We start from the raw sequence: 25,919 nt of genomic DNA, 5'->3' as shown, positions 1-25,919 counted from the left end.
GGGGCATGAATTTGATGTTAAATATCGGAATTCCACGGCCTCGACTTAGATGCTCGTATTAAGTTAAGAAAAAAGATGTCATCAGCCTTAAGGGCATTCCAGATATTTTACTACTCAATTCAGAAAATCAACCTAAAATAATCAGGATTGCTAAACATTCAACTGATCCTCCAGACAGCAAGCTTATCACATAGTCATGCTCTCAGAAAGGTCAGATCCAGATAAACGGAAACAAACGGAGCCAATTATATCTTCGAACCCCTCCCTTGCAGAGTTGGGCTTTTATTTTCATTATATACTCTTTTTTTTTCCCAATGATTTGGCGCAAGTTTTGAACTAGAGTCGAAAAGATTTGAATTCAAATCTCTTCTACCCAGGCATGGCCTGGATCAGGAGCAGCAGCTTTGTTGCAGCCTGCCTCCAGTCAGAATCCTCCCTGCCCCTGCTCTGCAATTTGCCGCCTTCAGCGGCGGCCAACGGAAGTCAGTGCCTGAAGTGCCTGACGCCGGTGAAGAGGAGGGACACCCCGTACTTGTCGCAACAGTCCACGGCGTCCTGGTCCCGGATGCTGCCGCCGGGCTCCGCGATCACCGCGATGCCGCTCCGGCACGCCTCCTCCACCGCGTCGTTCCAAGCTGCGCGGCCCAATCAGCTCAGCAACATCATCGTATCACCGTTGCAAGCATTCGTTAACAGCAGGAAATTTCCATCTACTCACCGAACGGGAAGAAGGCGTCGCTGGCCAGAGCAGCTCCCTTGGCCTCCTCCCCGGCCTTCCGGAAGGCGATCCTCAGGCTCTCCAGCCTGTTCGGCTGCCCGCTGCCCATGCCCAGCATGCAATTGTTCTGCACACCGACGGCCATCAGGGCATGGGATCAGCGGACCGTCCAGCGATCTTATTCTCTTTGAGTTCGCGGAACAGAGAAAAGTAAGTATGCGGGCACTGCTCACCTTGGCGATCACGATGGCGTTGCTCTTGACATGCTTGACGCAGAGCCAGGCGAACCTCGCGTCCGAGAGTTCGCTGCCCTCGGGGGCCCTCTCCGACATCTTCGTGAAGGTGATGGCTTCCGGGGTCAGGTCATCCGACTCCTGAGCCAGCCAGCCGCCGTTCACCTGCCGGAGGGACAGCATGCCTTTCCCACTCCGCTGCGCCTCGAGTATCCTCAGCGTCTTCGATTTCCTCTTCAGGACCTCAAGCCCCTTCTCCGTGTATCCAGGTGCGACGACTATCTCGTAGAACATACGTGTCTCACCATCTGTCGGGCTTCTAAACTCGCGGATTTCCCTTGCAAGATCCTAAATATGCAGCATCGACATGGATCACGGACAGCAGCAAAGATACAAGAGTTGTAGCTTGTCCAGGAACATGATGCCTGATTGATTAGCATACCTCATCGATTGTCATATTGAAGGCGACTATGCCACCGAATGCGCTCACAGGGTCTGCCTTCACAGCCAACCTGTATGCTTCAAGGACATCCTGTCGGGATGCTACTCCACACGGATTTGTGTGCTTAACCACAACACAGGTTGGGCTCTCAAACTCTGAGACACAGTTCCATGCAGCATCTGCGTCCAAGTAATTGTTATAGGACATTTCCTGTAAAAGGTGTCACATGTAAACCCCTGAATAATCATAAATGTATTGGTGCAATTTGAGTTCACAACAGAATAGTGAACAAGAAAAGCATGTATGGAGTGTAATCCAGTTCAAAGAGATGCTTGTCAACAAGTTACAATGATTTATGTGCCATTTTAGTGAAGCAACAACTAAAATGAAACATTACTGTCTTGCCTTTCCATGGTGCTGAATTGCTGTTGCAATACCGCCAGCATTTACTAGAGAAAGACTCTTGTCACCATAGAATGCAGCCTTTTGATGAGGATTTTCACCATATCTAAGTGTAGACTTCAGCGACAGGGGCACAGTAAAGCTAGGGGGGAATGTATCTCCTGCATGAAGGTAATGATACCATCATATATGAAAAATATTGACATAACCACTGGAATAAGCATATCATCTATCAAAAGAAAAGTTAATACCTTTATTTGATTGCTTACACAACCACTCTGAGACAGCTGAATCGTAAGAAGCAACATGCTGGAAAGCTTTCCATGCAAGCTTCCTGCGGAAATCCTGGTCATCTTGCTTCCCTTCTAGATATTCCAATAGAGCAGGATAATCTTTATGATCAACAACGACAAGAACATCCTTATGATTCTGTCAGTCACAACAATACAGCACAAGTAAGCAAACTGCAAGCGTACAACTATTCCTATCAGTACTACATGAATATTACTTGTATAAATGTTATATGCAAATTGAAATAAACTTTGCATGAATATAGCATGCAATACTCCATTAAGCCTTGGTACCTGAATAAATCAAATCACTGAATATTCAATACACTTACCTTGGCTGCTGCTCGGATCAATGTAGGTCCACCGATATCAATATTTTCAATACCATCCTCAAAAGATATTGCACCTGAGGTGACCTTATCGTAGAATGGATACAAGTTCACTACAACCACATCAAATGTCCCTGTGGCAAAAAGAAAAGGCTGTGGTCAACTGAGTCGCATGATTTCTCATTGCAGGACACTTGGTTAGACCTTACAACATTTAAGAGGAGTCTCCACAGAACAGAAAAACTTACCAATGCCATGCTCGTTCAATGCTTCGCGATGATGCTTCTGGTCTCTTCGCGCAAGAATACCACCATGTATACTAGGGTGCAATGTTTTTACTCTCCCATCTAGCTGAAATGACCCCAAAAGAAGTTAGTGGAGATGGAAATGCACAATTTATACTGCTTGTCAAAAGCCCTTAACATGACAATCCACATCCTCTAAACTATCAGTGGAAAGTAAAAAAGAATATCAGTTTAAGAAATGGAACAGCAACATCTAGCGAGTATATAATTAGAAAAGTAGAGTTATGTACTGTTTCTACTAGCTGTTCCAACAACCTTTATGAGGATTCAAGAGGCACTGAAGAGAATTTGTATAGGACAGGATAATTGTTACATCTGATCCTTTGATGCACTTTTGAAAATTGGCAACAGCAAAGGTTACAGATATTACATTTTTAAAAACATTAGTAATAATGCAATTTTCAGCATTTCCGACAAACTTTATTCAGGGATCAGTAAAGTGACTGTGACAGCAACACGTATTAGGGTTGGAACAATTAAACATTGATTGTGCTTTACCATTTCAGGGAAATGTGTAATTTCCTCCACTTTTGTAACATTAACTCCAGCTGCTTCCAAGCTTGATGCTGTGCCACCAGTCGAAATAATAGAAAACCTACAAGAGCAAAATCTCCATATAAGTGGAACAAAAATAGCAGCATTCGAAAATAAAATCTGAATTCATGGTTTATCTTGTAAAGCATCATTTTTTTGAAAAATAATTTACTAAACCCAGATCCTAAATTCCTAAGTGGAGTGATGCTTCATAGGACATAAAGCTTCAGGAGCGAACGCTGACTTAGAGAAGAGCAATAAACGATAAATCAGACACGTCTGATGTAGGATTACTTTTCACTTTTCAGAAACTGATCGTGATGAATACATTGAGTACAGAAAGACTCAGCAGTTGATACAATTTAACATGAACTAGAAAGCATACAGGCAACTGTCACTCACACAATTCAAAAGCAGGGTGAATAAGAAAACAAAAAGGTTACCCCAAGCGCTGAAGACCATTTCCAAGATTGGCCAGGTCTGTTTTATCTGACAATGATATCAGTGCTTGCTTCACTCCTGTGGCTGTAGAACTTAAAATAATAAAATCAGTTCACACTGTTTACAAAATATTTTTTAATCTACAAAACAAACTATGACTTTTAAGTTTTGAATGGATAACTGAAAGAGAATATGCAAAAACTTCATGGCACACAAGCATGCAACAGAAAACAAATTTATTTATTCAAACACTAGAGTCCTGGATAAGGTAAAATCAATTTACACAAGGTAACAAATAAGACATATCTATATAAACTTCATGATTGAAGTGAATCAACCAGAACAAAAGGCAGTCTGAATGTCGAACAATCGACTATTATGCCCAATACAAAATGATTGCATATATGAATTTGAAGTTTAAATTACTGCCAAAAGGGTAATTTGTTATATGATATTTTTGTATAACCCACTGAGTCCTTGGAGCTCTAAAACCAACTTATGCTAAGAATGCATCGAGATGTCTGGACCACTACTACAGTTTGGTGACATGTGAGGTCTTCAACCCATAGCTTCTATCCAAACAAAACAGAAATCTAAATGCAGATTGCCCTGGGTTCTAAAGAAGAAAGTCACTAATAGTTTGCATCATGAGGCAAGCATCAATTGAATTATAAAATATCAGGAACAACTTCCTAACAAGTTGAACTGGTAAGGTGGTACCAAATAGGATACTGCTGCATCCTTTCCTGAAACTACCATATCAGGGCTCTGGAAGGGTTTAGGTGATTCCAAAAGCATAGCCCAAGCCTAAGCAAACAAAACTCATGCCCACTTTATTAGTATCGAAACTCTTACTCTCATCAAGAGGATAACATTAAGAGTTGGGGCAATTTTTCTGGTTTATTTCTCACACAATGCCATACCCACCCGAGGGGTTGGGGATACATATTTATAGCTGGCCAAGACAGCCAAGCATATGCCGAGATGCTAGTCTAAGATGCTAGTCTAAAAGCTAGTGATGTTTAGTCTAAGATGTTGTCCTATATGCTGTCCTAGAAGCTTAGTCTAAGATGTTGTCCTAGATGCTGTCCTAAAAGCTAGTCTAAGATGTTAAATGCTGTCCCGGCTGGGGCTGCAAGACCACCATGCCGAGGAGGACCACAGACACCTACAGTAAAAGACTTATCCCATCACACTTGCCATTAGCTTAGCATCTGCAACATAAACTCAGCTCCAAAAGACTCAGCTTATTGGTAGCACATATATATGACCGCCACGTTCGGAGAAAACATAAAGCTAATCTTCTTTTACACTAATTCACCAAAGCATCAGAATTGATCCCACCACGGTGCAGAAACAACGCATAAGAACCCACCGCACAAGCTCGCCTCCGGCGCCGTCGACGCGCCGGCCTCCGCAGCAGCCATGGCGCGCCCCGCCGCACTCTCCGCGGACGAAGACAACGACGACAGGGAGGCGCGGCTGCTCTGCTAGAAACCAAGCCCGGGCACTGAAGCTCAGCAATCAAGCAGAACGCGAAAAGCACCAAAACAACAGAGAGAGGGAGAGAGGATGGGACGGGGGAGAGGGTGAACGGAGAGTACGTGGGAGTGGCGAGCTGTGAAGAGGAGCTGGCGGCGTCGGCGAGGGGACGCGCGTGTCCCGGCGGCGAGCTTGGCGGCGGCGGCGGGAGAGGAGACGAGATAAAGTGGCATCCTCGTAATTGTTAGCACCCCTTTGCCCCTTTTCTGTTTGGACAACGGACGTGCAAAAGAGAGCATCGAGGGACAAGAGGGAGGGAGGCCCTGCTTTTTTAGATGGGCCGAATATGGGCTGGGCTAGACAGGGCCGGGGAGAGGCTCCAAGGAACGGGTCGGCCCGTTTTGTTGTAGTATCTTTGTATGTTTGGCAAGTTGCATTGTATGGAACTTTTTTTGAAAAAAAAACAGAGAGGAGAATATAATCCGTTCTTGCGAGAAAAGCTTGACAAATAATATCTAAAAAATTCGTGAATAAATGTCATACATAAACGGCGCAACCACTAAGGTAGTGTTTGGTTTGAGAGCCATCTGGAGGCCTTCTATCCTACGTTTGGTTCACGAGCGTGGGGATGGAGCCATCCCAGAGAGCGAATATTCGCTCTAGATCCAGGATGGCTCGATCCCCCAAAATTGGTCGAACCGAGCCATCTCAGTTGGATGGCGTCCCTCACCATGATGCTCGGAAGCAGTAGGTCGAGGCACGGCGTGGGGGCGGAGCGTGGCAGGCGGAGCCTAGGCAGCGCTCGGCGCGAAGCTCGGTGGGAGCTCCGGCAATGCTTGGGCGGAAGCGGTGGGGGTGGAGCTTGGTGGGGTAGGTGTGGATCTCAGCGCGGGAGCGGCGGGGTGGAGCTCGACCGGAGCTCGGAGGGAAGGGAGGGGCAGAGCTCGGGCGGGAGCAGCGGGCGCGAAGCTCCATTGGAGCTCGGGGGGCAAGGGCGGAGCGCGGGCATGAACAGCGGGGCAGAGCTCGTCCAGAGCGCGGAGAGGGAGGGGCGGAGCTCGGGCGGCAGGGGTGGAGCACGGGCAGAATAGGGGAAGGTCGGTCTGCTAAGGTGGAAGAGGGAGGAAGAAAAGGATTTGGGTGACTAACAGGTGAACCCATATAATGGTGGTTAACGGAGTAATCACGGTTCCATTCTCATACCTCCAACCAAATACGAAATGGAACCGCTCCGTTTCTCAAACGAAACACATCGTATAGAACCATCTCATTCCTAAAATTAGAAATGGAGCCATTCCATTTCAATTCGCTCTCCAATCAAACACTACCTAAAACAACGCATTCTATGGGATGCTCCAAGAACGTCTATTCGATAGATTTTTTTTGCTACCTTACCTTTTCTTGAGGCATACGCAATCACTTTCCTTTCGACTCCGCTAGCTCCACAACATCAGACCCGTAGTCCACCACTCGCGGTACCGCATGCATGGTAGCGAGCACTTTCATTACTCCATCTTTTTATCATTTTCCGTTGCTGCTACTACCACCACATGCTTAGTGGTACCTTCTCTATCCTCTTTCTTCGACGTTTTTCCTCACCACCGTCGCCCCCACCCCATTCAGCGATGATACCCTATCTATCGCCACCACCCTACCCGGCACGAACAACGTCGTTGATGCCTTTTCTCTTCATCATTTTCCTTCGCTACCGGCACCACCCAGTCTAACACCAAGTGCGCAATCACTAACCCACCGCATCATTCATGTCTTTACGATAAAACCCTACCTATCCAATCCTCATCCGCACGCTCCTCGCACGATGCCTCGCCGGTTTGGCAAGCTTCCCGACATTTATTCTAGAGCCGGCAGCTATACCACCCTTAGAAACCCTAAATTCAATCCTCCTTCCTTCTTTCCCCCCTTTTCTCAGCAAAATCTTCTCAATGTGCTACAAACTAGTGGCTGACCACTGCATAACATAAGCAATGGCCATGAAATTGCCCCATTCCAAAAACAACCATTTGGCCGCTTACATGTTTCCTTCCTCGATCGGATGGAATTGCTTATCTCGGCCCACCTGCCAGTGCCCCGGCCGGAACCGCCAACCCCACCCCAGCCGGGCCCGCGGGCACGGCCTTCGAAGCCCCCAGGTGCCCCGCGCCGCCGTGCCGTCCTCCATAAAACACGCGCAGGCGAGACTAGGGCAAGGTATCTACCCCTCAGCTCCCCACAATCTCCGCCTCCTACTCGGCCGCCGTCGTCGCCTCCTCCTCCCCGAGGCCGGCTCCTCCCCTCCGATCCGACAGGTGTTGCCCATCGCGCCGCGCCCTCCCTGCCCACCTCCCTACCTACGGGGTATCCATGCAACAACGACGGCTCCCTTATCCGGGCCTTCGGTTCCCGTGATTTATTTATTTCCCCCGCCAAGATCGCGATTTTTTCTTCTTGCGCTCTTCCTGCTCCTGTGTTTCGTCGTCGCTGCCGGTTGATAGACATGCCTGCTCGATCGGGTTTTCGTTGGTTTCTTAGCGGATGGGCGATCGCAAGATTGGCTAGATCGATGGGTTTTTTTTTTCTATAAAACCTCCGATCGGTCGGTTGTTATTCGCTCTTCCTGCTCCTGTTTCGTCGCTGCCGGTTGATAGAGATGCCTGCTCGATCGGGTTCGTTTTCGTTGGTTTCTTAGCGGATGGGCGATCGCAAGATTGGCTGGATCGATGGCATTTTTCTCTAAAACCTCCGATCCGTCAGTCCTGAGTTCTGACTGGTGGATCCGGCGGTCGGACATGCCGCTGCGGCGGCCGTGTGTTCCTGATGGACGACTGGCCGCGGCAGTGATGTTTTCTGATGAATCTGTCTTCTTGGCAGCAAAACTAATTCTTTCGTCCCGTACTGATTCTCTTAGAGCACTAGGTTTAGGGAATTGTCTTGTGGCCGTGGCAGCTAGCCTATGTTTTTAGATCTTCCCGATTATGGCCCAAGTGCTGAGTTGCTGACTGTCCTGCCACTTGCGGATCAACTTCATATCTGCTGGTGGACAATACTAGCCAAAGAAGTCTCGAGTTGGGAAATCGTTCTCCGAACTTCCAGGGATTCGCTATAATTCAGCAATCTGCTACAATGTATTACTGTACTGTTATTGCTGCTTCTTTCTAGCACTTGTTAGTGATCGAAACACTACATGTTGAAACATTAAAAAGTATGTAGAATCATTGTCCTTGTTTCTCTCATGGTTTTCTATTTTCTACTTATGCCGAACATATTTCGGCCTTAGTATATATATTCTACTTAGCTTAATTGACAGCAAGACTTCCCATTATCTCATAATAAAGCAGCAAAACGTTTTTTATAAAACAATGAAGCAGAAAAAGAACGCATTTATATTGCGATTCATGAAATACATCTTGCTCGACTCTATTTTTTAAATGTTTCTTTCCTCGCTTAGTTCTCTTGCTGGACCTCGTGAATAAAAATGTTTCTTTTACCTTTTCAATTGTTACCTGTAATTCTATGCCATATTTGAGTCTTAATGGTCTAATATGTTTTTTTTTGTGAATCACAGGTCCAATAGTAGGCATACCAAAAAGTGCACTTTGGACATGGATCAACACTCGCGGATTAACAATGATGAAGGTGCCACAAGTGGTGGTACCCCTGGATCATGCCCTCTAACCACATTCCTACAGCCTGCAGCATTTGAATCAGTGCCTCCGCCATCGTCAGCCGGTGCCGCCTTCCTTCCAGTTCCAGCTTCCCAGGGCGCTGTAGCCTACCCAGCCACCATTCTGTCGTCGTTCTCCAACCAGCGATCCTCACAGGCTAACGCTTTTGAAGCAGTTACAAATGTTGGTACCCCTGCAGCACTTGCCCTAACAACATACAATCACCAACCCGAAGCACTGGCGTCAGTGCCTCCGTCGTCATCAGCTGGCGCCACCTTCCTTCCAGCTGCAGGCTCCCAGGGTGGCGGTGCTGCCTACCAAGCTTCCATCCCGGTGCCGCTGTCGAGCCAGCACCAAGCCGCGTTCCAGAAGCTCCAGCAGCTCCAGCACCACCAGCTGCAGTACCAGCAGCAGCAGCTCCAGGCTTTGTGGGCCGGCCAGCTGGTGGAGGCCGAGCAGGCTACGGACCTCAAGGTCCACAACCTGCCCCTGGCGCGGATCAAGAAGATCATGAAGGCCGACGAGGACGTCAAGATGATCGCCGCCGAGGTGCCTGTGGTGTTCGCCAAGGCCTGCGAGATGTTCATCCTGGAGCTCACGCTGCGGTCGTGGCTCCACGCCGAGGGGACCAAGCGCCGGACGCTGCAGCGGAGCGACGTCGCCGCGGCGATCATCGCGAACGAATTTTTTGATTTCCTGATGGATGTCTCTCCGACGGAGGAGCAGAACGGGGACGGAGTTGCGCCGCCGCAGCCACAGACGACGACCATGTCGGCCACCTTTCCGATGCACGTCCCCTTTCCGATGTATGGAAACCAGCAGCCTTTGACGTTCATGTGGCCGCCGACGGAGTACCAGCAGCAGCAACGCCAACAACAGAATTCTGATGGTGGACAAGCCGAGTAAGATCGAGCGGTATGACTAGTTTCCTAGCGAGGTCAGAGGTTACTAGTTCTAGCCTTTGAGCTAGGTCGTTTAATTTGGATGGAACATTTTGTAAAAATGGTTACCCCTTTGAGCTTGTTCCTGCTGCATTTCGTGAGTGATTTTAGGGATGTGAACTCAATTAGACCTTTTTGAGTGGGTCGTTATCAGATTTGATATGTGGTTCTCAGGCAAGCAGAATTTGTTGGGCTCTGAACCCAGTAATGTTACTTTTGTGCGAAAGAATCTTTGGATCCATAAAAAGCAGAATTTGTGCTTGTGGAAATTCTCGAGCGAGTGTAGCTGAAAATATATCATTTTCTCAAGCTCTTGCAGGGGCATGCTCTTTTCCTGTTTTCATGATATCAACCCAGTAATATTACTTTTGTTTTATAGATCATTTTCTCAAGCTCTTGCAGGAGCATGCTCTTTTCCTGTTTCATGATAAAATTGTATTGATGAACCATCAGCATGAGCCAGATAAGATGATCTGAAGAAATACCAGCAGATTACATTTTTCTAAGCCTGACAGTTACATGATGTATGGAGCAGCAATTGTTGACATCGTGTTAAGCAAAACCCATTTGCCTTACTAAGGAAAAACGGCAATTGGATACAGCCCACAAGCCTCATGTAGAATGTGCCACCAGCAACATCAGTAATACCTGAGAAAGGAACGAAACTGACTAATGAACCTTTACTCTAGGACTGATCATGTACAATGCTCACCTGCCCTACAAATTGCAGCAGCTCAGAACTACTCACTTCTGAACCCGATCAAAAGTACAAAAAAATTGTTCATATGTAATATATCTGGCCTACATTCAGAAGGCTTTCATGAGGAACATTGAAGATCACACTGTTCTCCCTGCACAGCTTCCTAAGGAACGCGTACACATAATTCACAGCCACCTTCTTGACGATCCCCGAATCCCTGCGTGCCAGCACAACCGTGTTCCCGAGGATGTGCACGATGCCAGCGTCCTTGCACCGGTTCAGGAACTCCTGCTCGTCACCGAATGTCTGGCTCGAGTACCTTGTCAGGCTGTTCCCTGTCAAAGGTGATTTGGCCGGCATGATGGAGTCGTGTGATGAGTAGCTCATGTCACCAATCGAGCTCATTGTGTTGCTTCCAGCCTTCTCAGTCAGCAGTGCTCTGGTGGACCTCTCAGCCTTCTGCTCCATCATGGTGAAATCCTCAGAGTCAGAGTAGCCATCCATCATGCTCTCTAGTCTGACAAAGACCAAGAGCCTGTCGAGGAGCATCTTCTCAAAGTCTTCGTCTTTCTTGTGGATGTCCTTGTATCCATACCTTGCGACGCAGCGGAACATGTGGTAGTTCTTTGGCCCAATCCTCTTCATGATGAACCGTTCTTCAACAGGGACTGTATATACCGGCAGGTACTTCACACAGACAAAGACAACAACTGAATGGATGGCAGGGAGGTTGGTGATGAAATGGGAGAAGATATGTGGGACGCCACTTGCAAGCTCTGTGTACACAAAGCCTATTCCAGGGACCCTGACAAGGCCAAGGCTTGGCCCTAGTCCCAGAATCCAGGCCATAGAGACCTTGCTGTGCATCTCAAATTCATAGCGCTTCACGGTGCAGAAATGCCACACGTACATGATGATGAAGAAGGTTATGGCGATGACTAGTGGGACCCATCCACCTTGATCCACTTTATTAATGCAGGCTGTGAAGTATGGGAGCTCAACCGTCAAGGAGAGCACGAGGAAGATGACAACAAGGATCCAGTGGCTCTTCCATACAAGCAGCATAACTGGGACCATAAGGAATGTCGTAACTAGCATAACAATCACCACCGCAGTGCCTGCTCAGACAACATTATATAAAAATTAGTGTCATGTCAAGGACTGCAAAGTGCTTCCTGGAAGTTCAGTGCAAATTGTATTTAGAATCTTAGTCTATGATTTAAGGTATGCCACTGAACAATGTGAGTGTTCTGTTAGGGTATGCTAATGCTGCCTATTAGATAAATATGACTGTTTTTTAGCAATTAACTACAAGGTATTGAACTATTGCTAGCTACCTTCTACTAGTGCATAAAGCACGACATCCACATATTGGTTCCTCCTTATTTAGTATGCATAATTCGTTCCAAATTACAGTTCGTTTTGACTTTTATAGATACATAGCTTATCCTATGCAGCTAGACATACGTTATAACTAGATGCATACCAAACGCTATGTATTTAGAAAAGCCAAAATGAATTGTAATTTGAGATGGAGGGAGTATCATTTTGCATCGAAAGAAGCAAGGGAATTCAATAAGAAAAGCTCACCGTATGCATTTCCTATCTGGCTTTGGTTCTTGAATCCAGCAGTCACAGCAATGCAAAGAATCATAAGTACCCAGTTGATGTCAGGGATGTAAATCTGCCCCAGAAATTTCTTTGAGGTATGGACAACATTGACACGGGGGAAACAACCCAGTGCAAGAGCTTGCTTTATTATTGAGTAGGTAGCAGATATAGTTGCTTGACTTGCAACTACAGCTGCAAGAGTTGCTATGATGAAGGCCGGCCAGTATATGGGACCTGCAGTGATAGAGAATCTCAACTTGAGTATACCAAAGTGCACACAGCACTAATGTACAGTAAGAGTAGTGCAAGAAGCACTATGCCAATTCGTACATATTGGACATGATATGGTGGTATGGTATCGTGAGATACGAAGGATCAAATTTATTTAGAGTTCAGTAGGACCTGGGATGGAGCGATAGAAAGCATCAGCTACATGGTCCTTGTGGTCGATAATGTAAGCAGCCTGCCCAGTATACGCCAGTAGAAGGCATGGGAACACCACTAAGGTGAAGGCAATCTGGACATAGACATGATTAATTCATTGAGGCAATATATCATACTTCATGATTCTTTTTGGTTCAAACCACTCACCTGAATAGCCAATACAGGGAAGTGACATAGATCAGCATACAATGCTTCAGTTCCTGAGTAGAAAAAGACATATAGGTAACTCTGTTTCATCTAACAATTGATGCTAAAGTTGAATTGCCAATGACCTGTGATGCTAAGCATGACCCCTCCAAGAGATGTCCAAATCTCAGACTTCCCTCGTTTGAAATACCGGAAGATGTAGACCGGATTATATGCTTTTAGAACAGAACTGTTGTACTTGTGTATGTTCACTACCCCAACACTCCCAATTAGAATAAACCAAAGGAGCACTAGAGGTGCAAAGAGCCACCCAACTTTATCTGTCCCATAGTGTTGCATGCAGAATAAGCCAATTAATATGACCACAGCAACAATTACAACCACATCTGCCAGATATGCAAGATATTAGAAAAAGCAGCATATGCAAAGGATGTTATGATCCTCAATAGATCAAGGAAAATGAATAATGCAACGCACTGGAGTTCAGAACAAACTTAGAGAAAACCATACAGGAGGAGAAAAAAAAACCTGTGCTCATGTTCTGATTCTGAACCCTTATTCCACCTGATGCAGAGAGAACTACATAACACATAAAAATGCAGGTTAGATCACAGTTATTTTAGATTTACTCATAAAGCTATGATTCTGAATACCTGATATAGCAGGAGTGAGGATTCCATCTCCAATGGCGGTACATGTACCAATGAGAACGAGAATAAGAAGACAGTTCTTTTTATATGCATGTCCCTCTAGCCATCTCTTCACTTTTGCTGCAAGTGAATTCTCCTCATAAGTTTGCCGACTATATGTGGTTAATTCTTCATCGGTCTTATGTTGGTTGGGTATAGTGCTGACCTTTGCATGCCGGCACAGTAGAGAATAAAGAGCAAATGTGCCACCTGTCAATAAACAGAACAAATATTGTCTGAACATTTGCGGAAACAAATTCCAATTGCAAAAGTATTTCTTGTCTGAGCACAAAGAAAAATGATCTTGAAGCTTCACCATCTACAAATTTCATGATTAGTAAATTGCTGTCTAGCAATCACTCTGGCATCTCATATTAAAACGTGTTGATACTTGATACAAATCCATCACACAACCAAACCAAATGGTAAAATTGCAGAACCTCTGCGAACTATCAGCTCATACTTTTACCATTGACAACAGCACTCATAATTCTAGCAAACACCAAATGAATCATAACAGCCAACAAATAACGGTAAGATTACAAGAATGTGATATCTTACCTTGACCATTATCATTGGCTCGCAAGACAACAAAAACATACTTCATCAGAGGGATGAGAGTAAGTGTGTAAATGATCAAGGACAGAGCTCCAATAACATCTTCATCATCATCAACACCATGTGGAAAGATATTGTAGAAAACATACAATGGTGATGTACCTAAGTCACCAAATACTACGCCAAGGCTCTGAAACGCGAGCCGCAGTAACAAAATTGATGAAAACTTCTGCATGAATAAAAGCAAAGATCATGTCAGTTCTTTGTGCTAATAACACGATAAGGAACTAGCCTATACAAGGCACATAGAGCACATATATTGTAGCACTTTAAGATGAGAGAAATGAACAAGATGTAAGAATCTGTTCCTACAATTGGAAAACAACAGTAACAGCACATCTAAATATGGTTCCTGCCACCCTTTTATATCAAAATGGTCCCCTGAGCCATCAATCGAATACTGTACCATTCACAATTTCACATCAAAGGACCACCAATGTTTCTTTCAGATCAACACAGAGGCTAAGCTGGAAACGATGATGGCTACAGAGAGGAAACAGACTTTTGTGCAATAAACATTCAGAGTTGACATGCAAGGATCACAACCATTACCTTTTCTCTGTACATGTTCTTCAGCTGACTAGCCTCCTCATCCATGGGCTGATCAAGGTTCTGATCCAGCTCCCACATGCTTCCCCGGTTGGTCGTCTCGCTATCCGATATCGACGCCATTAGCATCTCCTTCAACCTTCAGGTCGTAATCCCACCTCAAAACCTCAGACCTGAGAGCTCCCCATCGGCCGAAAGTGACTTCCCATTCGTATCAACCGAAAATGGAATCCCTGAACTTCCCAAATTTAGCACCGGAAATTAAAATCACCAAAACCAGGATCAGGAACAACTCTTTTTGGCCTTCTCACTGCAATTCCACCCCAAATCCGCACATCTGAGGAGGCCAAGACCGACGATCAGCTTGGTCTAAGCAAACAGCAAATCCTTCACGAACAACCAAGAACACGAGACAAATAGCCCAAATCCGAATGCCACCTCAAATCTTCAGCGAGAACTTGCTCCCAAGATCGAACCCTTCCCCTTCAATTTCGGCAAGAGCCAGAATGGAACCTTTGGTGCAAGAGCCAAGAACCAAGAATCTGGGCGAGAATAACCCAATCCGAGCCAGAAACCGAGGATTTGAGCCCACCGAACCGAAAATCTTCACTCCAATCCACCTCAAACGCTTCAGACAAAGAGACGAACCTGGACAGATTTCCAGAGCCAAGAAAACCCAATCTTCCGCCCCCCAAAAACCCCGCAAGATCAAAGTTCTGATGCTACAGCCGCCACCTGGGGGGATAAGCAGCGATGTGGGCCGCCCTCCAATTGTCAAAAGCACGGCATTACAGCAGGGTCTAGGTTGAGGAGAAATGATTTATGGTGGAGAGAGAGAGAGAGAGAGAGAGAGAGAGCAGCCTGCTCTCTGCACGTTCACAAAAGAAGGTGCAGGATGAGCATATGGCTAGATGCTGAAAATTGGACCTCAGACTGCGGGAGGAGGTAGGTGGGGAGCCCAGAAGAACAAATTGGAATTGGCATTTCAACTGGAAATTCCAACAAGAGTAAATATTTTTGCATGCTGGTTTTGAATCAAAAGAAAGACAGTGCTAAATTTACAGCAAATCTGTTACACACTGGTCCTGCTGATGCAGAGGATGAGCTGGCAGGTCCCTGGTCCTGGACTCCTGGTACTGCCTGCCTTCCTCCTAAATTAGTTTCCACCCCTTTTTTTGTTGAGATCCGTGGGATCCAAACTTCTGAGATACAATACAAATTATTAACATTATTTTATACGCAAATATACACGTGCATTGTTACAATAAGCTAACTTCAATCTTTTTCTTACTCGCCGAGCACTAATTCTAAATAGTTTCGGACCTTAACTCAACATACGGACACCTAAATTTCGATTAGGACTCCAATTGCAGGATCAAGCAATCACTGCTTGCTTTTTAGTAATATATATATATATATAGTAGAGAAGAGATAGAGATATATCTTTGCAGTGTGTAGTTTGTGTTCTACACTTTCTTTTTATTTCAGAGATTCAGATTTTTGTCTTTGACTTTGTTGAGCTCTTTCTTTGCATAATAATTTGTTCATCACCTGCTCCCAAGCTCAAGCTCACATGACGGTCAGATGACATCGAATCAAATAAATTATTAATGGCATCCATGCCTCTATTTTTTTATGAGATGGCACATGGCAACTAATTTACCCGTTTCATGACGAAATAAAGTATGGTAGAGTTACCACGATTCTACTCCTAATTAATTCCCTTAAACATCCCTTGTCAAAGTTGTGCAACATGAAAAACACATAATAATTTCTCGAGTTTTCAGAGCTAATTAATTTGTTCTGAAAGTACACAAACGAGAAAAATCACACAAATTCTGTAGAAAAAGAGAAACCAAAGCTAGCCGTGGTTAAAATCTGTCGACGGGATTCTGTTCTTGCTGTGAAATCAGAAGCAAGTAAAACGTGCAAACCACGCCAACAAGAAGAAAAAAAAGGAAAATCCGTTTCACCTCAGTATGCACACAAATAACAAAAGGTGGCGTTGATCTGCACTCAACCACGCAAAACACAGATACACACAGTCGAGACACAAGGTCAAAACTGCCCCCTTTTCCCTGTTTGGCTCCATTGACATCTCCAACGCAAACAAAGCCACCCGTTGAGAATGACGTCTGGACAAACTTCCCAAACGGAGGCCCATGGACCACGGATACTATATAATCGTAGAAAGGATGGTAGCTCTCTCTTCACAATCCAATTTAGTTCTTATATATTTTAAGCTCAAAATTATATAATATTAGACTGCGGCCCTTAAATTATCTAGGCTAAAATTTAGCCAATGATAGATGCACTGGTAGGTAGGTCATGTGAATACGTGCTTCGAAGAGGAAAAAAAGTGAATATACCATGCAGAGGTTTATTACAAGTTTCTAAGAAATCCATGCTCCCAAGCGCTATATGAAAACACTTTATATGAAAACTAAGGATTAACGTAATGTGTTTACCATTGGTGGGACCCAGCCGATAGTTGACCCGAGCACATAACATGGGTCTGCCGCTGCTTCCTACCGTAACTACTGTATATTTGTCCCTCCTCTAATGGTCCGACAGACTTTATGTTTCTATATGAATTAACTAGTGATCCACTTGTTCGTGGGTCAAATGAATATGCTATCTAGATCCTGTCCACAGTACTTACCATTACTACTAATATGTAGCAGATCGAACTAATATTCTAATTTATACTCCAGCTGATGAGCTCATTGACCCGGACAGTGGCAAATGGGATGAACAGTTGGTTTCGTCAGACTTTCTGCAAGGAAGATGCTGAGTTAATCTTGGCTCTGCCGATCCATGTAGACATGGAAGACTGCGTTGGTGCTCAGGGGACATCATCAGGGAGGACTGTACAACATTGGACAGGCATTTTTTTTTTGGAGGCTAGCTCATAATAGTCTTGCGGTGCGGATGAATTTGGCAAGACGGGGGATGGAACTAGATACGAGATGTGTCATGTGCAATCGTATGAATGAAGATGGTGCTCATCTGTTTTTCAAGTGCAAAGAAGTGAAGAAGGTGTTGAGAGAGCTGGGGATGGAAAGTACTCGTGAGTCTCTGATGGAGGTACATAGCACATGCTTTAGCTGCTTATGGTTGTAAGTGCCCTGCGGGTTCCAACCAATTTTGGGAGGATCAGCCGGATGGCAGAGAGGTTTTGGTGGCCAGCGATCTTGCTGTGTCCATGGTTTAATGGAATGAAATTATTCCCTCTCAAAAAAAAAAACATAACCGTGTAGGCATTGATGCTAGTCAAATCGCATTAGAAGGGGGGAAGGTTCTTTATTACTAGTGTAGACACACGGTGCAGTGTCACAGTCCTGTCCAGCAAGTTTAAGAGAAAACTAATCACATGTGGCCTGATCATGTTTACTGGATCAAAGTTTTTTTTTCTACACATGAACTTTGGACTGGGCTAACTGATGGATCTACGTATCTGATCAGCTTCTATACAACCTATACGTAGATGAAGCGTGAAAACTATATAAAAGAAAGTGCTCCAAGTAATGTATCAGAGAATTGGGACAACTACCGTTACATATAGCCTCAATATGAAGTGTCAGATCAAGCTAGAATAATCTCAAGCCTCCACAACTGTCGGAATATTGCCTTAAAGGATTTTATATACATTTGAGTTGCATCGCGTGTCATTGATGACGTGTACATTTACGAAACAGATAAAGATAAAGCCACGTCAGTAAGGGCATGTTGTTAAGAAAACTATAATCTTGCGTCCTTGACCTAATGTCAATGTGAGAGCTCATTACAAGCATGTTGGACAAAAGTTTCTTTGTCCACCAATTAATTAGGATATGCATGGACAAAAAATAATAATACTTTAATTTGTTATATTTTGGTGTAATGCCTTTGAGGTCGCATCTGGGGGAGTTCATAAGGCGATCAACATCTATAGGGATATGTTTTCCTAACTAAAAGATAAGAATAATGTGTGTATGACTAAAATAAATTTGAAATGAGAAGCTTAGTAGGGTAGTTCCTATCTCAACTTACAAAACCTGGCTCTTCAAGCACCCATAGGCCTTTTTTCCCCTAGATATATCAAATTTGGGGGGCAAGTTTCCAGTTTAACCACTGACTATAACATATTATCACTACAGGAAAATAGCGTAATTTCGTCGGCTAGAAACCGTCGAAAATAGCTATTTTCGTCGACCGGCCGACGAAATTAGGCCGACGGAATAAAATCGAAGAAAATAAGCATATTTTCGTCGGCAACCGACGAAAATAAAACTGTTTTCGTCGGCTGGACAGGCCGACGAAAATGTGCACCTATTTTCGTCGGCCAATCTAGCCGACGAAAATGATGGCAGTATTTTCGTCGGCTACACAGGCCGACGAAAACGACCGCATAAATTTTCGTCGGCCGGTGTAACCGACGAAATTAATTATAGATTTTTTCGTCAGCTTTGGAGCCAACAAAAATACTGGACACGCTGCAGTATTTTCGTCGGCCAGGTGGCCGACGAAAATACTGGGATCCTGCTAAAAAACAGCTACATATATAATAGCAATTATGAAACCCAATCATCCATAAGCATCCATAAGCAGTTACTTAACATATCCATAAGCAGTTACAAATCCAGGAGATGCATAATTGGGAGGCAGGCTTCCAGCAAACCCCACTCAGCTGGGTGCTCTGAATTTCCATGGACCATGGATGCAGATGCAGGCAGTGCAGTAGGCTGCCCAGGCTGAACAGATGTCGCGCTCACACATGAGTTGTCGGATGAAGAGCTCATTTTTGTACAGCTGTAGGGGTTGGCTTCGGATTTGAGAGTTTGCGACGAGAAACATGGAATGGAATTGTGGAACCTCCTCGAGAGGTGATTTATAGTGTTACTACAATTCAATAAAAATAACAGCTACATGACACAGCATTTTACATACAGATTATTGAGAGGCTACATATTTTACAAATACAGATCACTGCATCTTAAATCTAACTTATTATTCTCTGATAGTACCTCGAGCCTTGCTGCAGGCGTAGGATTTGAGGCACATATTTGGACTACAAGTCGGTCCCATAGTCGACTTCACAGCTTTAAGATGGTCCTGGTTCAGCGGACAAGAATCCGAATGAGGTGCTGTCATGATTTCAAGATAACTCAAGTCATGTCTAGTGCTATCTACACAGGCATAAATAGTGCTTACCTAAAACGAGAGGCGATGCGCTGAATGTGTTATCGGTATCGTTCATTGCAGAACCACTTTTGACTCTCCCCCATAAGTGATGGAAATGAGGGAATTGACTTCAATATTAATTTTCTACCACCTTTCCGGTTCGGGGAAATACTGAGCGCATTATGTGGCGGCTAGACTCGTTTTCCGTTGGGTGAAGTAGTCTTGACACAGTTGTTAGGAGAATCAGCTTCTTTTAGAATATCTGACATCTCCTCATCGATAGCACTACCAGCAACCTTGGATGATTTACAAGACTGCAATGTTGCAATAGCTTTTGAAGCAGACGAACGGGAGTTCCCACTGTGAGCTTTGGAAGGTCTTGGTGGCTTTGCACTTGAGAAATTTGGCTAAGCAGAGAACTGAAAGAGATTACTCAGTTAATGCTTAATAGAATGCAGAAGCAAAGATATGAAGCTTGTTCAAGGAAATGAATATATAATAAGCAAACCTGGAAAGATCAAAAGGAGGTGTTATTGGAACAAGATCAAGGAGGGGATGATCTTCGTTCTGTACATTTGCCTTTTGTTGATCATTCTCCTTCTCTTTTCCACAATTCTCTGTTTGTTCACCTTCTTGTTTGATTTCTTCAGTGAGTTCACTGTTAGCTGATGCAGCACGTGACCACAAAACATTAATATTCAGAGGAATAACTTAAAAACATGGTGCATTGTTCATTTCAGGATTTAGAATGTTATGGTTGTGTTGGGTAATCTATATTCAGGATTTAGCATGGTATGGTTGTGAGATGAAATAAGCAAACGTAGCATGTATCCAGCCTCCAGGAAACAACAATTGATTATTCAGAAAAGTGGAACGACTAAAGACCGCAAAGACAAGAATGCTCTCTCAATCAGATGTGCTTTTATTTTGTGTCAAAAACACCCATACGGTCATGGCATAACTATTTTTGCACGTTCACGTTTGAGTTTTTCAACCGAACTCATTATGTCACCATTTGAAGGAACAGAACTAGCAAAACAATTCGAATGTCCTACTTATAAATTACAGTGGTGACCTATTAAACAAAGAACCATAAGCAAGGTTATCGAATACTTTTATTGTGGTTCAGTACGCAGGAATACTTTTTAGCAGGAAACAACAGCATTTGTGCAAGATTCCAGAAAAAATGTTTTTGAGTCTGAAAAAGGAGCAAGTATAGCACGATTGTGCAAGCTACAAAAGTGCTTACCATCTCTTCTGTCGAAAGTGTTTTTGCAACTCTCACATCTGCAGTTGCTAGAGCATCCAACTCCTCCCTTTTATTCAATCAAACATTAAAGGCATAAGTAACTTGCACCACGTATAATTTCAAATAGCAACATCTGCAATACAAGTTTCCAGAGCAACTTTAAGTACCTGATAGCATTCATAGTATTTCTTGAGACAGCTTGACTTTAGATTTAGAGGGGCGGCAGGCGCGGCGGGCGGCGCGGCCGGCTGGGGCGGAGGGCGTGGTGGGTGGGGCGGCGGGCGCGGGCGGGGCGGCAGGCGCGGGCGCGCACGGGGCGGCGGGCGGCGGGGCGGCAGGTGGTGCAGGAGGCAGGGGAGAGTGAAAGGGGAGTGAGGAATTGACGGGCGGCAACGGGCGGCGGCGGCTCAATTAGGATAAGGTCAATTTTGTCGGCTAGGATGGGCTGATCAAAATACCTCTAGTTTCGTCGGCTTAGATCAAGCCGACGAAACTATTTAACAGATAATACAAGTACAACGCCGACGAAAATAAAGTTACTTTCGTCTGCCTAGGTGAGACCGACGAAAGTAGGTCATTATTTTCGTCGGCCTGGCCGACGAAATTATATATTTGTTTTCGTCGGTTTGCTGTGGACCGACGAAAATAAATTTAGCCGATGAAAATGAACTGTTTTGGTGTAGTGTTTGGAGATGGAGCCCAATGGAACAGCATGCGCATATATAATTTTTATGTGTTATAGTGAATAAGGATTTAAAGAAGAGAAGATTGCGTTCAGAAAAACAGCAATAATGTTATATATGGAACTGTTTTAATTCCAATAATCTCTAAAAATATAATCATCAACTTCCTTTAAATAAAATGTCTAGGAGCCCACATTGTAAAAAAAATGATAATTAGCATAAATCAGGAGGAATATATGCACATTGGTGTTTCAAAAATAGAGGAGGTTAAACATTTAGTGTTCAGTCCTTGTTTATTATATTATTAGCAGCACATTGCACAAACAAGTATCAATATATATTGCACCTCATTGTATTTGTTTTTACAATGAAGTCATTGTCATCTAACTCTACCACCATTTCCACTATGTGTGCAACTTGCAAGTTAGTTGGCTACTTTTACATCATATGTACGTAGACTTTAAATATATATTACTTTTGGCCATCTACACTTGATCCAACGTTTGTGCTTCTACTAAATAGCAGTGTGTAAATACTAGGATTAGCCAGTGGGGGCCATGACAGAAGTCTCAATCGCTGCGTGGCGTGTATGTTGCATTCAAAAATAAATGCAGCGGTTGTATCAATTGCTGATTACAACCACCGAGCTTATGAAAAGTACAAATCATGCATCGCTGGCTAGGTCAGTCTTCCTTCCTCCTGTAGTTTTCTATAGGATCCTACTCCTTTCCCCCCTCTTTTTTGGTAGTATGGACAAAACATATTACCTAACTTATTTGATTTATAAATTTGTTCTCATGTGCTCATTTGGAAGTTGTCTTTGTTTTTTATGGACTCATAAGGCACTAGCAACTTATTAGGACCTAACGTTGCTGAATTGGTATAAGTCTTAAAATTTGATTCCTGTTAATTAGGACAGAGATTGTTTGGGAGTTTCAATTGGTTATTCTCTATGCCAATTACTAGTACTAACTCTAGGGATTTCCACCGAGATGTCCACGCATTTTATCAGTTTAAATTAATTTTTCTTTTCTATGAAGCCATTTGCTTGATAGAAATAAGAATTGGCTTGATCGCGCTTCGTAAAAGGGGTGGTTAATTAGAAAAAATGTTTTATCAGCTCAAAGATTATGACATGTAATACTAAATATTTAGCACTAATGCTAATTAGCATATTGTATTTAGTTTATGGTCATAGTTTAAGTAGCAAAAATAATATGTTGGACTTATTTCTACGCAACAGCTCAAATAGTTTATTGGATCTCTCCATGATGCACAAAAATCATAAAGAACATCGCTCATGTGTTGTGATTGTCCTTAGAAAATGTAGTGGTGCAAAATTAACAAAGCTATTATGGTGAATATTTGCATGCGCTATAGTTCACTACAAAGTTTTCTAGTTTACACATTTAATATTTGCATGCCATACACATATGTGTGTGGGGAGAGAGAAGGAAAGCCCCCATGCGCGCTCGCTCATCTCGACGATCTCAGGCTGGGTGAAGGGCGTGGGTGCGTAGCGCTACGTGAATGATTTGCCAAAATCCGATCCCTCGCATTGCAGGGGCGCAACTTCCTTTTGCTATTTTATTTTTATGGTTACTTGATATACCGGTCTCCGAGATATGAAAACCGAATAAATTTAGATCATGATTGCGTCACAAGATCATGTGGATTCCCTATATATACGACCTATTGGCTGCCTTCAAAAAGAAATCTATTTAAGTTAGGGTTTTGTCTCTTCTCACTATTGTGTCGCCACCTAGTCTACTCCATCTCGAGCACCGGCGGGTGCTGTTGAACAGAAGAGTAGGTCTTCGGAACCCTCCAACTTTGTGATGCTGCACTAGGCTACTGTTCGATATATTCACCATAACACCGGCTCCTACAATGCGTCGTCATTAATCCGTCAACGTCCCTTGAGACAGCACCAACCACGGCGCCTCCATCTGCAAACTCTTAGTAGGTGTAATATTTAATCTTTAATCATATTTTCTGAGATCATGGTTATATTATTTCTGTTGCCTACTATGTTAGAGAAATGCATGCTAGATTTATTCTATTTATAATTTATATTCGAAATTTAATACTCTAATTGCCTAATTCATCAACAAGCACATGACCATATAGCATGCCTCTAATTGTGCATCATACAATTCTAGAGACTTTAATTTGGGACACCATGGCGTACTCCAATGAACTACTGTCATTATCTTTGGTTAATTTGACTTCTGGCACCTCTTACTTTTTCTTGCTAGAAAAATATCCTTTTTGCTCTTTGACAATGCTGTTTGATCCGATCATGCATGCCGAGGATTCCATCTGATTAGAATCTGTAGATCTTTTGCAAGAAACGTAGTTAATTATGTTAATTTATATATGCCCTACGTCCAGTGCAGTAGCTGTACTTTTATACGGAAAGGACTGAGGTTGATGCTTAAATGATAAAAAAACTTCACGTGCATGCCTTCGCTAAAATGGTGTACGAAATATATATATATATATTTTAGAGAAAAAGTTCCTCGCTCTCAGAAATCAAAGCAAATACTGCTGGCCGATGTTTCCGACGAGTCGGTTATTATACTATGATAAAAAGAAAAGTTATTTGTAAATCAGGCAAAAAAGAAGGTGTAGTTTTTATGCATGGCACGATAACTCTTTGCCCATTTGCAAGAAAGTTAGCTAATTTAATTACCCTATGAGATTCATCTGACTCTAAAGGTTAGTTCAAAAATAGCACAATTGAGAGATTGTTTTAGTAGTTGGCTTTCCCAACCCTTGAGTTGCCGCAGCAACTGGTCAATCGTTTGGAGGCTGCAAAGGTGACGACGGAGCACAGTGGAAAAGCTAGTGCAACTCTTGGTGGTTCCAAATCAGCTAATCACTTGCATTGGTGACTTACGAGAACGAATGACGTGGAAAAGCAAATCATATAATTAACAGAATCGTCTCTTTAATTACAAATTATAGTATTACAAAAGACTAGCTAGCAAAATGCATGAACAAATAACCATGCTTAAATGCTAAGATCAGATCTGCTCGCTGCACCATTCACATGATCGATCACAGTACACAGTCATGAGCAACTCGTCTTACGTACAAGACTCCCACCCGGACGGATCCTACAAATTGTAAATATGCATGTAGCAAAATGTTTCTGCAACCACTGCAGCCATGCTTCTACTACTGGTTCGAGGCTTCTAGCTGGGGCATATTTGTCTTCCGCTGATATTTCTTAATGTGAGATGTTAGAGTGAACTGTTGTTCTGGAAGCCCAGACCGAGATTTGAAGTGGGTTACATACAAAATTTGACCTGCAAAATCTGCAACGTATTGCTTCTTGCTTCCTACTTCTTTTGAGAGAGTAGTAGAGGAGTGTTCTTGGTGATATTAGACTGGCAAGCATAAAGTTTTGTGAAAGAGAAGGCCCATTCACACATACCTTGTATTAGTTGTATAATTCTCATGTTATGATCCATTTCGTTACAACCACGAGCATACACCTGAGAGCAAGCTATGTAACTCGAGGTAGGGAGCAAGTCATTGGCCCTGCGCATTCGGGTAATTCGGGAAAATCAGGTCAGATAATTCGGGTAGTTAAAAATTCGGGTAATGAGAATGCTACCCCGAAATGCGAGAAAAGGAATACCCGAAAATTCGGGTACCCAAAAATTCGTTTACCCAATTTGTGAGGGGCGCGAGGCGCTGCGGGCTGCCGCACTAGGCGAGGGGCAAGGCCGCGAGCGACGCTGACGGCCTGCCGCGTAGCCACGCAGGGCGAGGGCGGCGAGCGGCGCGGGGCAGTGGCCAGCGGCGGGCGGCCGCGCGGCAGACCGAGGGCGGCGAGCCGGTGAGGGCGCGGCACGTCCGCCGGTGGCGGTGCGCGGGCTGCCGAGCGGAGAGCCGATGAGGGGCGCGGGCACGGCAGCCAGCTGCGGGCGGCGGTGCGTTGGCCGCTCGGGAACCGGCTGCGGGCTGCGGGCGATGGCCGGGTGTGCGGCCGCCGGCCGGTGGGGAGGAGTCTAGGTGGTGGACTGGTGGTGGCCGATAGGGGTGTGGGGTGGGTAGTGGTGGCTGCCTGCGTGGGCTTTAGGGTTACAGGCCGGAAGAAGTGGGATGGGCTTTGGCCCTTAGTTATTACTGTTTGTTTTTTGAAATATTAGGTATTTCGTGATTTTCGGTTACAAGCAGGGTATACCTGAATTTGGGAATCCTATATATCTTCCGGAAATTTTTTTCTTCTCCATCTTCCAGTATTCGAGATTCGTGCGAAGGCCTACATCTATT

The 25,919-nt window shown here is 44.2% G+C and overlaps 3 protein-coding genes and 1 long non-coding RNA gene across 7 annotated transcripts; 1 reads left to right on the top strand and 3 right to left on the bottom strand.

Annotated features, from left to right (window-relative positions):
- Positions 1–22: 22 nt before the first annotated feature.
- On the bottom strand, positions 23–5,454 carry LOC112897838 (bifunctional purine biosynthesis protein PurH-like). 2 transcript variants are annotated; one of them, XM_025966230.1, is made up of 12 exons: positions 5,299–5,454; positions 5,070–5,184; positions 3,697–3,778; positions 3,218–3,314; positions 2,663–2,765; positions 2,418–2,548; positions 2,047–2,224; positions 1,799–1,956; positions 1,394–1,603; positions 952–1,299; positions 719–845; positions 23–635 (listed from the first exon to the last, which is right to left on the bottom strand). In XM_025966230.1, exons 1-12 carry the CDS (start codon positions 5,407–5,409, stop codon positions 484–486), a joined length of 1,812 nt encoding a protein of 603 aa, XP_025822015.1. In that variant the 5' UTR covers positions 5,410–5,454; the 3' UTR covers positions 23–483. The 2 variants fall into 2 exon arrangements, with proteins under 2 accessions (XP_025822015.1, XP_025822016.1); XM_025966231.1 differs by having other exon boundaries at positions 484–635; positions 5,070–5,181.
- A 3,321-nt stretch (positions 5,455–8,775) lies between these two features.
- Positions 8,776–9,744, top strand: LOC112898048 (nuclear transcription factor Y subunit C-2-like). Its single transcript, XM_025966463.1, has one exon. The coding sequence runs from the start codon at positions 8,776–8,778 to the stop codon at positions 9,742–9,744; it is 969 nt and encodes a 322-aa protein (XP_025822248.1).
- Positions 9,745–10,331: 587 nt separating this feature from the next.
- LOC112897184 (putative potassium transporter 12) lies at positions 10,332–15,467 on the bottom strand. Of its 3 annotated transcripts, XM_025965427.1 has the most exons (10): positions 15,186–15,467; positions 14,541–14,874; positions 13,932–14,157; positions 13,335–13,580; positions 13,210–13,260; positions 12,807–13,067; positions 12,682–12,734; positions 12,493–12,607; positions 12,070–12,324; positions 10,561–11,597 (listed from the first exon to the last, which is right to left on the bottom strand). In XM_025965427.1, the coding sequence occupies exons 2-10, from the start codon at positions 14,664–14,666 to the stop codon at positions 10,561–10,563; spliced, it is 2,370 nt and encodes a 789-aa protein (XP_025821212.1). In that variant the 5' UTR covers positions 14,667–14,874; positions 15,186–15,467. The 3 variants fall into 3 exon arrangements, with proteins under 3 accessions (XP_025821211.1, XP_025821212.1, XP_025821213.1); XM_025965426.1 differs by having other exon boundaries at positions 10,332–11,597; positions 14,541–15,466; XM_025965428.1 differs by lacking the exons at positions 14,541–14,874; positions 15,186–15,467 and having other exon boundaries at positions 13,335–13,451; positions 13,537–13,580; positions 13,932–14,026.
- A 9,076-nt stretch (positions 15,468–24,543) lies between these two features.
- Positions 24,544–25,709, bottom strand: LOC112897713. Its single transcript, XR_003229728.1, has 2 exons — positions 25,314–25,709; positions 24,544–25,181 (listed from the first exon to the last, which is right to left on the bottom strand). It is a non-coding gene; the product is annotated as an uncharacterized LOC112897713 (long non-coding RNA).
- Between the last annotated feature and the right edge of the window lie 210 nt (positions 25,710–25,919).

This window comes from Panicum hallii, chromosome 6 (assembly GCF_002211085.1).
Source record: "Panicum hallii strain FIL2 chromosome 6, PHallii_v3.1, whole genome shotgun sequence".
Classification (NCBI taxonomy): domain Eukaryota; kingdom Viridiplantae; phylum Streptophyta; class Magnoliopsida; order Poales; family Poaceae; genus Panicum; species Panicum hallii.
This window is presented reverse-complemented; position numbering and strand designations above follow the sequence as displayed.